General features: G+C 44.9%; 1 protein-coding gene across 2 annotated transcripts in view; it reads right to left on the reverse strand.

The window, feature by feature from the left end:
- The window catches only part of TGFA (transforming growth factor alpha), a 106,704-nt gene that overhangs the window by 55,489 nt on the left and 34,109 nt on the right, over positions 1-17,106 (reverse strand). For both annotated transcript variants that reach the window (XM_029937560.1, XM_029937559.1), the window contains exon 2: positions 16,898-16,951. In XM_029937560.1, coding sequence (XP_029793420.1) covers positions 16,898-16,951 — 54 coding nt within the window. The remainder of the gene's footprint in view (positions 1-16,897; positions 16,952-17,106) is intronic.

The following is a 17,106-nucleotide window of genomic DNA, read 5'->3' on the forward strand; positions in this document are numbered from 1 at the left end:
AGGTCTAACAGGAGAACAGGAGAAACCTAATGGAGGACCTGGGGGAGGGGAAGAGGGAAAGAGAGTTGGGGAGAGAGAGGGATGCAAAACTTGAGAGACTATTGAATACTGAAAATGAACTGAGGGTTGAAGGGGAAGGGGGAGGGGGGAAAAGAGGTGGTGGTAATGGAGGAGGGCACTTGTGGGGAAGAGCACTGGGTGTTGTATGGAAACCAATTTGACAATAAACTATTTTAAAAAATCATTTCAAAGGATCTACAATATTGTAGCTGTTTAGGCTGAGGGATTTGTTCAATCCTTTTATAAGCCCAGAATTCATATCACATGTGCAAATCTGTATTTTTATAAGCAGTATTGCATTTATTTCCCGTGAGGGACTCTTGCATTGTTCTTCCTTGAAAACTGTTGGACACAAGAGGAAAAATAATTAAAAACAGCTTACTTCAGCATTAACTCTTAGCTCTGTCAATGGAAAAAAGCGAATGTGGTATTTTTATAACTAAAGAAAACCTACTTCTGAGGCAATTTGCAGGTTACAGAACAGAGGCATTTCAAGTTGTTTGCAAACCAGTTAGATCTTGAGATCTAACCTAACACTAAATATTAAACCATAGGAAACAAGATACTACAGAGTAGGTGAGATGCTAGGCCAACTCGCCAACGCTGCTCTTACCTATTGCATACCTCACCTCTCAAACACAGAGCTGCCGAACCCAGCAGTCTCAGCGATACTGCTCTGGGACAATGCCCTGGAGACCCATTTTCTGAGTATATGGATTTTCTATGCTGCTCAACTCATCAGAGAACAGGAAAGGGCGTCCCCTGGGGTCATGGTGCTTGCTGTCTGTCCTGGCATAGGACTGGGGTGTCAGTGGGGAGTGAGCTTCGGGAAGAGATTGGAAATGGGGTTGTAATGAATTATAGACATAAGACACAGGTCTTAGACTGAAGGGAGAGTGAGGGGAAGGGGTCTTGGAGAAGGTATAGCAGAATAAAAGCCCTAGCTAGGCTAAGGGTTCTGGAATGGGCCATGGAGAGGAAGAAAGAGACAGGGAAGGAGTTTTTCCCCTTCACTTTCTCCCCTTTATCACCAGTATCAGCAGAAAGGAAGGCGAAGGGACCGCCCACTTACAGACTGTAAGAGGTGACAGAAGGCAGAGGTGTGGAGGATGCTTTCCTTCTCCTGCTTTTGTGTGGGGGAGGGAATAAATGGCCTGTGTATGTAAGAGTGTATACAAACCCAGTTTATCTAAATGTCCACACCTGCCAGTAAATAATAGCAGTCAATATTTGTTCAATACTGTAGTTGACAACTATTTTCACACTTGTTTGATCTCCACTACTATTGACAGATATGCAAACCGAGGCTTACTCAGTGTTACAGTCAGGATTCAAAGGCCTTTGCTCTTTCTCTTACCCTGTGGTGTTCCACCCTGGACATGTACTGGAATTCCCCAGGAAGACTGAAGACTTACTGATGCCTGTGGGCTCTCCCCCAGCCCCTGTGAATCAGGATCTCTGGGAGTAGGACCACGGCATCAGTGGTTGCAAAATTCCCCAGGTAATTGTAATGAGCAGCTAAGGTTGAGAACTCCTACCCTACCCAATAGTCCTCAAACTTGAGTGTGAATATGGATCACCAAGGGAATTAAAAATGTAGCTTCCTGGACCTCATCTTTGAGATTCATATTAAGCTTGTGTAGAATATACACATATCTCTACTTCTGGGCATGCAGAAGTCTTGGTCTTCCTCACTCCTTGGAAGTTTGGAATAGCCATATAAGTGCTTCAGGCAATGAAAGGTGAACACGAAAAGTGACACATATCTGGGTGAGAGTGCCAACTACTGTCACTAGACCTTACATTCCTTTTGCTGATATTAAGTTCTAACCTGAACCATCAGTTTCCCTGGAGAGTGACCCAGGGTCCACAGTGTACTTTGAATTAAACTTTTGCTAGAAGGTAATGACATTTGTCACTGCGGCACAACCTAACATTTTCTGACTGAACGTGATGGTCTGAAGTCTGGTAATATCAATTTTTATAAGCATCGAGATGATTCTTATGCTAGCAGCATGTGGCTTCCACTTTTAGAAGTAAGCCCAATGCTGGGTTAACTTCCTATGTTTCATGTCTTGGCGTGCATGTGTGTTTTAGGACTTTATACAGAAATTGGTCGAGTTCAGGGAGAGAGGATTCATTTATTCAGTAAACTTCTACTGTGCACTCACCTATGTCAGGCACGGATTTAAGCAGTCACCTTACAAACAGATGAACAAGATAGGGCACCCCTAGAGAGAGGGACGCAAAACCTGAGAGACTATGAATACTGAAAATGAACTGAGGGTTGAAGGGGAGAAAGAGGGGGAAAAGAGGTGGTGAGAATGGAGGAGGGCACTTGTGGGAAAGAGCCCTGGGTGTTATATGGAAACCAATTTGACAATATTAAAAAAAAATAAACTATAAAAAAAAACTATCCTTAAAAAAAAAAAAGATAGGGCACCCCTGTCCTGAAGGAGCAGACCGGAAGAGAGAAGGCAGCAGGGGGACATACTAAATATTTAAAAAAACAAGGGGATGGGACAGAAGAGGGATAAATTAATTTTGTCAAAGGACAGACAGAGGAGCTTTGTGAAAGGGGGGGATGTAGGACCTAGATCTTAAAGGACAAGTGGACGTTGCCTAAGCAAGCATTTTCATGGGTGCAGCTCTGCAAGAAAGCATTAGACAGCTAGGCTGGTGCAAAATAATGGGATGAGCTTGAGGAGAGATGCCCCCAAGGGGCTGGCATTCAGGGATGGAGGGAAGTGAAAGGAAACAAAGGTAATGCAAGTTTCCAAAGCTGTGCTGTCCAGTAGAAATAAATGTGAGCCACACAGGTGATTTGACACTTTCTAGAAGCCACCTTTCAGGGGTAAAAAGAGTGAGGGTGATTGATATTTAACCCAACATAGTAAAGATAGTGTCATTTCAATAAGCCACCAATATAAATGTTAATAAGAGAGTGTATAAAAAGAAGCATGAATAGTCTTCAAAGACCAGTGTATATAGTGTATTTTTTAACACACCTCACTTTGGACTAGCCACATGGTCCTCTGTGGCCACCTGTGGCTGCAGCACTCAACAGTACGGCTCTCAACAGCTTACACAGGCTTCTAAAGACATGCTTTTCTGGGGCGCCTGCCTGGCTCAGTCAGTGGGCCATGTGACTCTTGATCTCGGGGGTGTTGAGTTCAAGCCCCACATTGGGTGCAGAGCTTATTTTTAAAAAATGTACTTTTTTCAAGAGGATATACTGAGCAAGGGGCACTCACTCACTTAAAAACAAAACATGAACTCAGTGTCTTCCATGTGCCAGATTTTTAACTATATAAGCCTTTGAACGTCAATAAAAATACAGTGACATTTGGAGGGGGAGCACTTGTGGGGAGAAGCACTGGGTGTTACACGGAAACCAATTTGACAATAAATTATTAAAAAAAATGATCATCGTCAAAGCCCTCTCCCCAAACAACATCCTGGTTCTAGGGATTATATTTACTCACAAATTATAGTACTTAAGCCAACTTTAACAAAATAAGTCCATTTGCAGTATTAATGGCAAAAGCACACCTTTGAAGTTTTTTTTTTTTTTTTTTTTTACAAGAGTAAACTATTTGGATAGCTCAGTGGTATCAACCCTCTTTAACCAAGGCTGATAATTTTAATTTGAAGAGGAACCAGCAGCGGGGGAAGACCTGCTCAGCGAGCTCCTTCCCCAAGCACAGTGAAAACAGGCTGTCGGGTACCTCCTCCTCCTAGCCTGATCAAACATGCCCTTCATCCTTTTAGAGGAGCCAACTGTGGGCATAAGTGGCACAAGGCATGTCAACATGCATATGGGTAACAGGAGGCCTAGATGTTTCACTGTGTTTCAGAATCCTTAACAAACACTAAACTTGTTTTAGAAAAAAAATGGTCTGGAGGCCGTACTCCTTTCCATGGTTCACAGAACAAGAGATCCTGGATTCTGAACCCATCAGGATCCTCTCAACACACATCCTCAATCCCCCTTCCAAACCAGGAAGACCTTCCCTGCGGTGGAGCACAGATTAAAGCTTCAGCCCTCCAGCAGGCCTTCTTCAGTCCCCTCAGGCAGGACAGCCTGTGGTGGGCCCCTCCTGCCACTGCTCGATTTATAACTCTGGTGGGCAGGCACCTAACTCAGGATACCCTTTGCAGTTGTATCCCTCACCCCCACCACGTAAGGTCCGTGAGAACAGGGGCTGTCCATTGTCTGTCTCTGATGCCCAGCGCAGCCCTCCATGGCAAGCCCTCACATTCAGTCATAAGAATATTACAATATTCTTAACATAAGAATCCTGAAACAAAGAGAGAGAAAGGAAGCGAGAAAGGAAGAGACAAAGAGAAAGAAAAGAAGTTAGACAGATATATTCAACTCAAATTGGGCCAAAGATCCCTCCAGTATAATTTCCCCTTTCTCAAGGGTACTAAAGAACTAGTTTTTCTTTTTTTGAAAAGAGAGGATTTTCTTCCACGTTGTCACCTGGATGGTTAATCCTAAGAGCCACTGAATCCCAACCTTCAGCTCAATTAGGTATACCCTCAGCTTAACTGTCTAATTATTTTCCCATCTTTATGCATTTCTAACCTGTGCTCTGACTTAGATTCTTAAGTCATTACAATCAAAAGGGGAATTAGGAGTGCACTGTTCTCATATAAATCACTATAAATAGTCTCCACATGTGATCGTCAACGTCTCCCTGAACCCTGCCCATGAAGTGAGAGCAGACCATTCAGACTTCAAACAACAGTGTCCAAGGACTTCCATGTGGCAAAAGAGAACGTGAAATCCCCAGGAAACTGACTACACCATTCTCCCTTCTGGGGTCCTGTGACATGTGTCAGGCACCTGACACAGGAAGCCAAGACCTTCTTGACCTTCCTTTTCTACCCTCTAATGCCTTGGCTGGCCTCCAGCCTTTCCGCATGGTGGCTCTCCAATTTCTCTCTGTCCCTCCTAACTCACTGCTCAGAACAGAGCACACCAGCCCACACTTCCCGTCACCAAAGGGGCAGACTGTTTCCCCTGTGTTGGGTGCTGTAATTCCGAAAGAAAAGTTGCACTTTTCAGCATCTACTGGAGTTGCAAGTTCTGGAACATTACTTTGCCTTGGCATGCCCCCTGAGCACTGAGTTGTGAGGCTGACCCTGCCTTGGCCCCATCTGCCTTCAATGCCTCTAATCACATCCCTGCCACCAATTGGCTCAGGCCATCTTGGTATTTCAGATACTACTTCTCACACAAATGTTACCGTTTTCTCACTCCGTCTTTGTAAATCTAAACAAAAAGATTCGTGAAACAAATACTTACACAGAACTTCCTATGCGCCTGGCACTGTTCAAATGCTTTGCACAGGTCATCTCATTTAATCCTCATAATGGCCCCATGATGTAGGCTCAGTTGTTGTCTACACTTTACAGATGGGGAAACTGAGGCATAGAGTGGTTCAGGAGCTCACCAAGGTCACAGTCCCCAAGGGGCACAGTTAAGGTTTAAATCATGGCTGTCTGTCTCTAGTCTATATTGCAACCACTGTGCTATCAGGTTCATAGGATTTTTATTTTAAGCACCTTGCACCAAGCCAAACTTAAATAGATGAAAAAGGCATAATTCCCTCACCTGCTAATGAGAAGCTGAAATCAAGAAAAGCATAAGCTCTGAGAATAATGTGAGGATTTCCAACATAGCAACCACTCCCACTGGTTACACACCCCAGGCAGCTGGCAGTGGGGGGCACTGCACATAAGCCTGGGAAGACTGTGTTTTCATCCATATAGGCTGCATGAGCTTGGGATCCTATGGGTTTATTTCTGTTTCATATGCCTAATAACACTGTCATTTTAGAGAAATCTATGAAAAGATTCTTTTAAGAAATACCTATCTGTGACTAAGTGTTTGTATAGGTTTTAGTCACAGATAGGTATTTCTTAAAAGAATCTTTTCATGGATTCTGTGACACACTCACTACCACAAGTCTAATAGCACTTGTTACCATATAAAGTCACATAATATGAAATACAATGTTACTGGCTATATTCCCCATGCTGCCCATTACATCCCTATGACGTATTTGTGACTTGAAGTTTGTACCTTTTGACTCCCTTCTTCAATTTTGCCAGCACCCTCCTCTCTGGCAACCACCAGTCTGGTTCTCTGCATCTATGAGTTTTATTTTGTTTGTTCATTCATTTTGTTTTTTAGATTCCAAATATAAGTGAAATCATATAGTACTTTCTTTCACTGTCTGGCTTATCTCATTTAGTGTAACACTTTCAAGGTCCATCCATGTTGTTGCAAATGGTGCGATTTCCTTCTTTTTATGGCCGAGTAGTACTTCACTGTGTGTATGCGTGTGCGCATGTGTGTGTACGTATACGCACCTCTTCTTTATCCATTTTTTTATCAATGGATAGTTTGGTTGTTTCCATATCTTGGCTATTGTGAAGAAATGTTGCAATGGACCCAAAGGTGTATACCTTTTCAAATTAGTGTTTTCATTTTTTTCTGACAAATACTCAAGTAGAACTGCTGGATCATAGGATAGTTCTATTTTTAAGTGTTTTTTTTATTTTTTAAAATGCTTATTTACTTTTGAAAGAGAGAGAGAGGGTGAGAGAGAGAGAGAGAGAGAGAGAGAGAGAGAGAGACGGAGGGAGGGAAGGTGAGGGGGGAAAGGAGGAAGAAAGTGAGTGGGGGAAGGGCAGAGAGAGAGGGAGACAGATGATCCAAAGCAGACTCCCCATTGACAGCACAGAGCCAACGCAGGGCTTGAACTCACAAGCCATAAGATCATGACCTGAACCAAAGTTGGGCACTCAACTGACTGAGTCATCCAGGCACCCCTTATTTTTAATTTTTTGAGGGACATCCATATTGTGTTCCATAGTGGCTGCACCAATTTGCATTCCCACCAGTAGGTTCTTTTTTCCACATCCTCACCAACACTTGTTATTTCTTGTCTTTTGATACTAGCCATTTTGGCCGGTATACTGCGGTGTACCACACACTTTTGATGTTCAGATTGGGTCTTTATTCTGGAAAAGGTTGGGGAGTACTGACCTTGGGAAAATATGTGTAATGACAACTGCAATATGGTTGTCATTTGGTTAGATGAAATCTGGATTTCCAGAGCTTTTCTCTGTGCTGGGCTGTGTTTCTTTAACAGGGTATCAGGTGGAAAGCCTGCTAGCCCCAAGATTTTATAGTCTCCCCATGAGTGTGGTGTGATTTCATGACTCTATTGCCACTTGCCATGCCTCAGAACACCAGGAAGACTCACTGTGGCAGATTTCATAGCAAGACCTAATGCCTTCTACTGTCAAGATTCCAAAAATGACTTTCTGAGACCTACTGTATATGGCAAGGAGAGGTGTTCATTATATCCCAAGCCCCTCAAAGACAGGATGCAAAAAGGCTCAGAAAAAGAGATTCTTAGTTCAGCTGCCAAGTGACAGTTGGGAAGAAAAAGGTTCTTCTTCTCAACCCCAGGCTGCACGGCACCAGCATGTGAGCAGAATTGAGCCAGACCTCTATTCTATTTCATCTTCTCTGTTTCCTCCTTTGTTTAGTGCCAGCATGCTTTGGCATTCAAGAAACATTTTAGTTAATGCAACCTGCTGAAAAAACAGTCCATGTGAGAAATCACCTCCCATTACGGATTCTGATAAAGGAGTAGGGCCATAACCTTCAGGTCAGGAAACTAAGAAGAAAGATTTGGAAGGAGTCTGCAAATGAAACAGCTGCTGAGCCTGCTAAGGAGGACATCAGGGCCTGGCTGGATTAGCTAAAGGTCCCTTCATGAGTAAATAACTGGACCCTCCAGGCTGTCCCCAAACTCAGAAGCTGGAGGCTTGGGACTGGGCTCTCAGAAAATAAAGCTGGTCCCTTATCCCAAGCGATCACATTCATCATTTCACTAGAGGCAGAGATAACGAGAAAGAGGATGTTTTGAGGTGATGGGGTGAGTTCTGAGGTTTTTGATGATGTTTACCAAGCTCTGTGGTGAAGCCAGAAAGTCCACTCCGGAACACAAATGTTTCACAAACTCCCAGGACCAGCACCGTCCAGCTAGGGAACAGCAAGAGTTCCAGGGAAGGGAAGTGCCAGTGCATCCAGGAGAACCCGCCGTAGCCTACGCGGTCATGTGCAGTTGGCTTCTTCCCACTGGGCCCTGGTACCATGTGGCTGAGGACTATAAGTGCAGATTTCTGGGCCACACTGGGGCAGGGCCCCAAAATCAGAGCTTCAGCAGTCACCAGGAAGACTCTTCCGCACACGGAAAAAAGAACCACTGCCCGAGGATGCCGCTCTAGGGGATAGAGGCAGCATGAAGATACAGGTCTTGCTTCACAATATGCGCACCACCAATCATATACTGAGCACAGAAGCAGCAACAGTTCACACTTCGAGTGCCTACTGTATGCCCACATAGCTCCAAGTGCTTGCCTTGTAAGCTCTTCATCATCAGAAGAACCCTCTGAGCAGGTGTTATGACCTTTCCTATGTTATCAATAGGGAAGGTGAGGCACAGAGAAGTTAAGTAGTTTAAATTTAGGTCGCACAGCTAGTAAGGGGCAGAGGTAGAATTTGAACTTTGCCTGTTTAGTTCTAGAGTCAGGAGCCCAGAAAGGCCCCTCTTCTCTGTTGAAACCCAGAGGTATCAGCTACTTAGCATTTCTGCAAAGGAGATCAATATCTGGGAGCCAAAAGGCCACTGGAGAAGAGTTTGGAGAAGCACCCCCAGAACTGGGAGGTGAACTGGTGATTGTCCTATCAGGGCCGATCTCTCCAAATAGCAAGGTGCCTGGAGGGCCTGCTGTGCTGAGGAGCAAGGTGTAGGCTTCAAGCTATAGGGAGCAGGCAGCCCTCAAGCAGGCCAGCAGGGCAGGTCCCCCTGCTCCAGAAATGGCAACACTGCCTGAGCCTTAGTGACAGCAGCAGGCGCTGGACAATACAGATGTGCCTGCACTCAATCCATGCTGACAGACAGACCTGTGGGTAGGAGCTACTGTCTTTTCTGTTCCTTAAAAAACCTAGCCATCCCCTTTCCTGAATATAGTATTGACATATGCCCATTGCTGACATGGTGTAATAGTACAAAGGAAATTAAAATCACCTGTCTTCCCATTAGCCAGAGATAATTCCCTTCCCCGCCTGACCAAGGGTCATTGACAAGACCAATCTGATTCTCTCTCTGGAGACTCTGAGTTAGTAGGCACAGAGATGGAGGGAGTTGGTATAGAATGATCTTCACAGTAGGTACAGGGTGTACCAATGGCTACATCTGAGGATCTCTCTGGCTCCTGCACTCCTTGGGTCAATCTGTGCAGCATTTCCAGTGATTATGTGCGAGCTAATCCCTTAAAAATCAAGCCACTTTTATCTACACTGATGTATAGTCAGGTTCTGTTCTTGCAACACAAGGTGCCTGGCAGAGTCAGGAGAGCAAGCCATCCCAGGGAAGGCCAGCTCAGTACCTTGGGCCATGCCGAGCAAGATGCAATTTTTTCCCCCTCAAATCAATATACAGCTTTTATTCCACTTTTAAAATATCAAAAAGCTGAGGAATCATCCAGCATTTTGCTATTTCTGTAGCTGGACAACTTAGAACTTACTTCATAGGTCTGCTGAACTGTTCCTTTCTCAGAAACATAGACACCATGCAAACATTTTCTGCTTTGTTTTTAACCATTGTGGCTTGCTGAATTAAAGCAGCTGACAAGTTCAGTGCTACTTCTTTCAAGAACTAACTCATCTTTCTGGGCTTGAAATACTGAATGAGAAACTCTTGGCCCTGTCAAAACCCTGTGGATGTATTTTTCACCCGAGAAATTTTGGATTTCTACAAGAGAACTATTCTTCTGAATAACAACATTGATGGGGAAGGGCACACACAGACCTCATCTTGCAATGGAAATCCAGTGTAACACCTGATCATGTTCTATACATGACTACAGTGTGGACAGTAGCCAGTTCCCTTCTATTTCTCTACCACTGGTCAACCTGGAGTCTTTTCTTTTTTCCTTCCAAGAAGACGGAGGTCTACACTGATGTGCCTGAAGTCCCTCCGCAGGCTCCTCTGGGGCCTTCACAATAACAGCCGGGCCCTTCAGAGAGATGTTGAGGTTTTCTGGAGTGACAGCTGACAATGATCTTCGTTCTCGCAGTAAATGCAGGGGGAAAAAAAAAGTAGATGCAGAAAAAACACAAAGAAAATAAAAAGTAGAGGTTGGCACTTTGAGTAAAACAGGCAAGTCTGAGGGGCGCCTGGGTGGCTCTGTCAATTAAGCACCTGACTTCAGCTCAGGTCATGATCTCACGGTTTGCAGGTTCAAGGCCTGTGTTGGGATCTGCGTGGACAGCTCAGAGCCTGGAGTCTGCTTTGGATTCTATGTCTCCCTCTTTCTCTGTCCCTCCTCCATTTGTGCTATGTCTCTCTCTCAAAAATAAACAAACATTAGACAAATTTTTTAAAGGTAAGTTTGACTATAATAAAACTGGGCGCTTTCCATCTTGGTAGATCATGGCTTTGTCTATGTTGATGCTTTACTCTGAGACGTAAAAATCATCCACATTTATCTACCTGCCCTATGCCCTCTGATGGCAGGGTTCATTTGCTTCTCATGCATATCCCCAGGGTCTAGCCCCACGCCTGGGAGGAGGTAGTACTTAATCAGTGTGTGCTACCAGATGTCTGCAACTAAGATGTGGGAGAACAGGAAGCCTTCTATGGGCCCTGATGTTTTTAAAAATCCACAAGTTGTGTCACTTGACTTGCTTCTTTCAAAGATGACAGATGGTCTCTTAACTGAGCTCAAGTTAAACCAAGCTCCTGATTTACACAGCCCCATCCTCTCCTAAAATTGTCTAGATCAGCATGCAAAAACATAGTTAGTTGGCTAGTCTGGTTTACCAGCCCATTTATGTTTTTACCAGTTAAGCTGTCTGTTTAGCCAAGAGGACATTTGTGTTTTGTTCCCAAACCTGTTTATGTTGGTTGTACTAACTGTATTTACATAACTTAATTATATATTACATAAACTAATGAATTATCTGTGTATAAATGGTTGTTTTATTGTAAGTTCGCTGCTTTGGAAAGACTTGATGAAGGTGAACAGATTAAAAGAACTGCTTTAAATTAGAGGTGAACAAGTCAGCTATAAAAAACTAGGTATATGATGGGGAGGGTAATGTACAGGTTTAGAAAGATTTATAGCACTTTAAGTGTCCAAGTTCTTATACTAAAGAAATAAATCTGGAGATTAGGGAGAGTAAAATAGAGGTGCAGTTTATACAAGTAAATGATGCAGAATGCCAGTCAGTATGTACCCATTCATAACTAAAACAAGACTATCATGAATCATTCCCTGACCTTCCTTTACTCTGAAACTCTATTCTAAGCTATTTAATTTCATTTAAAAACTGTTGGCGTGATCCACTAAAGTGATTCTGTGACTCAGGGTTTAAAAAGATATTGCCTCAGTCCCCCTCCTTAATTTTGTGGACGAGGAACTGAGGTTCAGAGGCACTGAAGAGATCTACTAAGGCTACACAGCCAGTGAGTCAGAGTTATGATTCTTGCTTCCACATCCTCTGGCCTGTCTACTACCCTGGGGTACCTTCCCTCTCACTTGGCATAGTCTCCTTTGCAAAAAGGAGAAGGTCGAATGAGGAATTGGATGACAAGGAGAAATCCTAGAGAGCAAAGGAAAGAATCCTTCATTCTCTCCTGAGGCCCCACATTCCTCCAAACATTCTCTGTAGCAAGTCCCGCCACACATAGGTGTATGCTTTTCCCCCGAACCAAGGCACATCACGTCTCTTGTGCCACAGACATTTATTTGGAACGGTGAACCGTATACCTGGGTAGAGCACGTGAGCCTTCTAATTTTAGAATGACTTCAGCTGCACGTGGGAAAACTCCAGACAATGGAATGGGGAAGCAGTTTGCAGTTCTGAAAAGCTTTTGTTAGGGGAGATGAGCAATCAATAGATCTCTTGCTTGCTGGCTGATCCACGTTCTACCTGTTTCCCAAACAAGTAACGCCTTCAAGGACTTTTCCGTACTATCGGATTGCCGTCCCTCTGTGCACCCCCAGCCCGAGCTCGCCCTCTCTACAGTGTTAAGCCCAAAATCCTCACCCATATCTGACCACCACCTCCCCGAGCCAGCCATCCTCATGACCTTTCCCATGAATGAGACTGCCACAGAACATCTTCATCTTTCACCACCACCTCTGAAAAGTCTCCAGATGCTAACTCAAGGGAGCCTTCAAAGGCTCCCCCATCCCAGATAGGTGGTGTCAGACGCATGCTAGAGGAAGGACAAGTTCAGAGGTTTAAAGAGGCACACAGGTCAAGCAAGGCAGATAGCAGAGCGAAGCCCAGAGCCTGCTGCCAGGTGTCTGAGCAAGGCCCTCACCACACCCCTCGGTCATTAGAGTCTCATGACAACATGAGAACCAGATGGGCGGCCTGGGAAATGCACAACATTTCGGAGGGTTAAGCAAGGAGCCAGCCAACAACTTAACCGGGTGCATTCTGTCCCTTTTAAGGGGCATTAAAAGGTGCCTTTTGAAGATGGGTCATAACTCCTTCCTTGGGAGGGTGTGACTGATGTTCTGAGCTATAGGTGCTGTCGCCCTCATTCTGCCTCCAGCTATGTTTCTCTGCATGCTTTACAAATTAACAACCAACCAGTTACAAATTTTCTGACCTAACCCCCAGACTATTGACTTCACTCCCACGGCAATTATTGTCTAAATCACCCATGAAGCAGTCAGCTGAGGTGGCCTCAGGTTATTATGAGGCTCGCATTATGGATTCCCATGCACTCTTGCCACCTGTGTGGTGGGCTCTTTGAGGACAAGGATGAAGGAGGACTGCTTCTTCAAGTAGAATGTTAGAACTGAAATGTAAAAGAGGACCCGCTTCCAAGAGAATTAAATATATGGCAGTCACGCCACTGCTTCCCCACCTTGGGTCCGTGGCAGGCGTCACCAATAATTGATCACGGCCATATTTCCTAACAGCTTCAAGGCATCGTTATAACCCTTCTGAACAAAGCTTTCCAAACTGGCAGTCTCTACCAATTTATCAGAGTGGTCATGTGAAAAATCTTATAGGCTATTCCTGATTCAAGTCCAGTAGATGAGAAAACTCAGATCCAAACAGGAACCAGATGAACAACTTGCCCAGGGTCTTAGCAAAACTGAGACCAGCTGGGCCCCAACACACAGCATTCCTGACCTCCAGCCTAAAGCATGTATCGCCCCAGTGTCCCACCCAAAGTGGACGTCTGAAAAGCATTTACTGACAACAATAATGCCAGTTTCCTCTGCCTCTGGCATAATTTACCCTTCACATTTGGGGATCTAAGAGAGAGTAAGATTGGAAGAAACTGATGAAACTTCAACAAGAAAGGCCAAGGGCAACATGGTCATTAGAGTCTCATGACTCAAGTAATCTCAAGTAATATGAGCATGGAACGTTTTTTTCCCAAAAAGCACAAGAAAGCTACATGGGATCAGATCCATGTTCCCTCAAGAGCACGCACCACCCTTGATTGGCACACAGAGTTTGTGATTTTCTGTGCTGTTCCATCAAAAAGTTGGAGCTGAATCCTGAGTACGACTATGCTCCAGCACAGAAGGTATCAAAGCCTTCTTATTACCATTGTTGTTTCTCATTCCTTGAGTGAATAGACCTGAATATTCATGTCATGGGTAAAGCCTTAGAGCTTTTGTCCTACAACAGCCCATCTTCATACTTCAATGGACAGCTCTGAGACTTAGTAAGTGAGCCTGCCAACATCCAGGTCGTAAGGGGTTAGGAGGGACTCAGATGTGAAAGTCAGTCATCCAGCATACAAATGAGCACACTTTACAATCACCCAAAAGGAAATTAAATAGAAAGCAAAATACGAAAACATTAAAGGAAATGCAAATTAAATACAGCTCAAAAGTACAGCTCAAAATACTGAATGCAGCATCATGTACCCTTCATATTTAAGGATCGAACAAAAACGAATTGTTGTTGCTTTTATTGGTGTAATGGGACTATCATTTTGTTTTTTAAAGTCCTTATCTGTGAGAAAGAAGTGTCCTTCACCAGTGAAATGGGCTTTGCTTTGAAATATCTCAGCAAAGGGGAAAAAAACAAAATGGAATGAGAACAGACAAAAGAAAAATGGCAGAGTGATGCTAACTGCTGAAGCCAGGTGACAGGTATGTGGGGACTGATTCACTATTACTTCTTTCGTGTGTATGAAGATTTCCACAGTTAATGGTAACAAATAGTTTTCCTTATTGAATTAGCCAGGAGTTCAATGCACACACTTTGATGTTGGGATGGTGAGTGTGGCTGGTGAAGTGGTCCCCCATTTGCACTGCACCCACAATAGGATTTCAGTTATGTCTGGCAAGGATAGAGTGGTGGTGGGGTGGGAATGGTCAAGGCCTCCCAGGGCCTCAGGAGTCTTCGAGAAGGAAGGTCACTTTAAAGGAAGAGGAAGTTAAGCAAACAAGCCTGATTCAGTCGGAAAGCCCTAGTCCTTGAGGAGGTAGCTATGACACCATCACTGCCATCTGGACTTGTCTCCCAGCCCAGCTCTCTCTGGCCTCATGTCTAGGTCCAATGAGGCAGGGTGGTGAGTAAGTAAAAACAGAAAGAGCTATTCCATCAACCTCTCCGGGGCACAAGTCCCATAGCTGACTGACCCATCAAACAGAGAGTAATGCAGAGGCCAGGCAGAGAGCCCACTTCCCTTCTCCACAGAACGCCCACCAGTTCTGGGATCTCGAGGCCCCCTGGACACTAGAAGTTGTGGCACTGCCCCTGCTCTCATCCACCACATTGGGCCACAGAGTGGCCCTCAGCTAGTAAGAGGGTAATGTGCAACATAGCAGGGTGTGACTAATTCTTTGAAGATATCATAATGAGGAAGACAAAAACCTCAAGGACTTGCTGATGTCAGAGGCATTCTCACAGACGCAAGTCCAGAAAATGGAACAGAAGCTCGTCACTAGTGCAGCAAGGACGTCATTCTGGGATGAATATAGCAGGTCTTTTCATGTCTGCCCAGGAAAGATGGAAGGGGAAACCCCAAAGGGTCTTGGCAGGAGCCGCACGTGAGAGAATAGGCTCAGGTACAACATCCCCTAGACCTTTCTTGTCTGTATGAATGGCTGGAGACTGGGAGGAGGGGTAAAATAACCAGGAGTACCCTCTCCTCCTGGATGGTAGCATCAGCATTTTCTATCACTGTAATGTACCACCTGCATCACTTACTGAGTGTCTCAGTAGAGAACTCTACAGTGACTCTAACCTACTAGGTCCTACAGTGAGGACCAGGAGGGGCTGAGGATGCGCCTGGAGGTATGCATCCTAGGAAGGGAGATAGGACGATTCTGAGATCAGCATGGTGGAGTCACAAACCAATGACCCCCTTTCCCCCCCAGTATATTCACATCTGAGCCCTTTGTCATGGGGGAGGTCATTAAAAAAGTAGAAACTCTGGTTTCCTGGACTTCAGAAGTACTGCTTTGGGATAGACACACCCTTCCACCTCAGCCCTGGCAAAATACAACACAGAGAAAGTAAGGCATTTTCTTCTGTGGCATCACAGGCCACCAAGTGGCTTGGACACCTTAAGGGTTCAATTGCATCAAGGACAACATCTCCAAGGGGCAGTCTGTGGGGCTACGGTACCTTCAGTGTGTTTGGAGGGAAAGGTCTAGAAGAGAAGAGCAAAGTACCAAGGACACTGCGTAGGTTGGTTAGAGAATTTATGAATATAATAAGAACATTCCCCATGCCCTGCCTACCAGACACCTCCCTGAAATAACTAGGGAGATACAGCAGGGGTCCACTAAGTGACAGATGACAGCATACTCCACATCAGCAAGGGAATAGTGAAACTGGCAGATTCATGCACTGTTGGCATTAGCTCCATTCCCTCAAAAGCTATCTGGCAATTTGTTACAAGAGTAACAGAGCTATATCCTGAGGAAAGAAACCTAAGAAGGAAAAGTGTCTAGGCATGAACAGGTAGCATCATAATTTAAAGCAGGGGTAACATAAATATCCAACGGGGAATGCTTAATTGAATCACATGTATCCAACTTAGTGGAACATCAGGACGTTTTACAAGGATAAATTTCAAAACTTTCCAGCGACATGGAAAAATGCACAACTCTAAAACTTGCATTTAAAAAGCAGATATCAAAACAGTTCCTCCACCACGATCAACTGTATAAAAATATGAGCGCACTTAGACAAAGGCAAAAAGCAATGCATAGTGCAATAGTGGATGCTTCTGTGGTATTCTGACCAGGGGAGGTCTGCCTCCTATGTTTCCCAAACCTTCTAATACGCTGATCTAGGATCTTTAAAATGAAATAAGGGAACTACTCCTAGAAATGGCAAAGATAAACCATAAAATAATGAAAGATCACCAGGCAGAAAGCAGACAAAAGGGTTTAGGAATCTGGCTTCCTCTTCAGATGCATGATTACATAAGCGGGGAAACTGAGGATGGCTTGGAGATCTCGGGCCCCTCAGGCTCCAGGGTCCACAACGCTTGCCCACGCACATTGTCTGAGCAGAGTTGGGAGATGGCGAGCCTTGAGGGGGGAGGGGATAGCCTTCTTGCTTCTGTAGTGAATACCTTGCAGAAGCATAACCAGGTCCCTGGGGTGGAGGGCAGCGAGGGCTTAGGGGACAGAGAGGGCAGGAGCCCCAGAGGGAGTTTAGAGGGCAGGCTCCACAGATGAGCCAAGGCCTGTTCCCTTCCTGTACTCCCGCGCCATCCCCCGTGGAGGGGACGGGACTCACCACTCAGGGCGGATGTGGTGTTCTCCAGGGCCTGGCACACAGCCAACAGAAGACCTGTGTGGGGAGAAGAGAGGAAAGGTAAGGATCTGCTCAGCAAAACACTTTCAGAACTCAAAGGCAGGCGGCTTGACAGGTCAAGACCAGCCAGTTACAAAGTGGCTGCATAGCTTGGGGAGCTCAGGCAAAATGAAAATGTGGGTCCCTATTCA

The sequence above is a fragment of the Suricata suricatta genome, chromosome 4, assembly GCF_006229205.1.
Source record: "Suricata suricatta isolate VVHF042 chromosome 4, meerkat_22Aug2017_6uvM2_HiC, whole genome shotgun sequence".
Lineage (NCBI taxonomy): Eukaryota > Metazoa > Chordata > Mammalia > Carnivora > Herpestidae > Suricata > Suricata suricatta.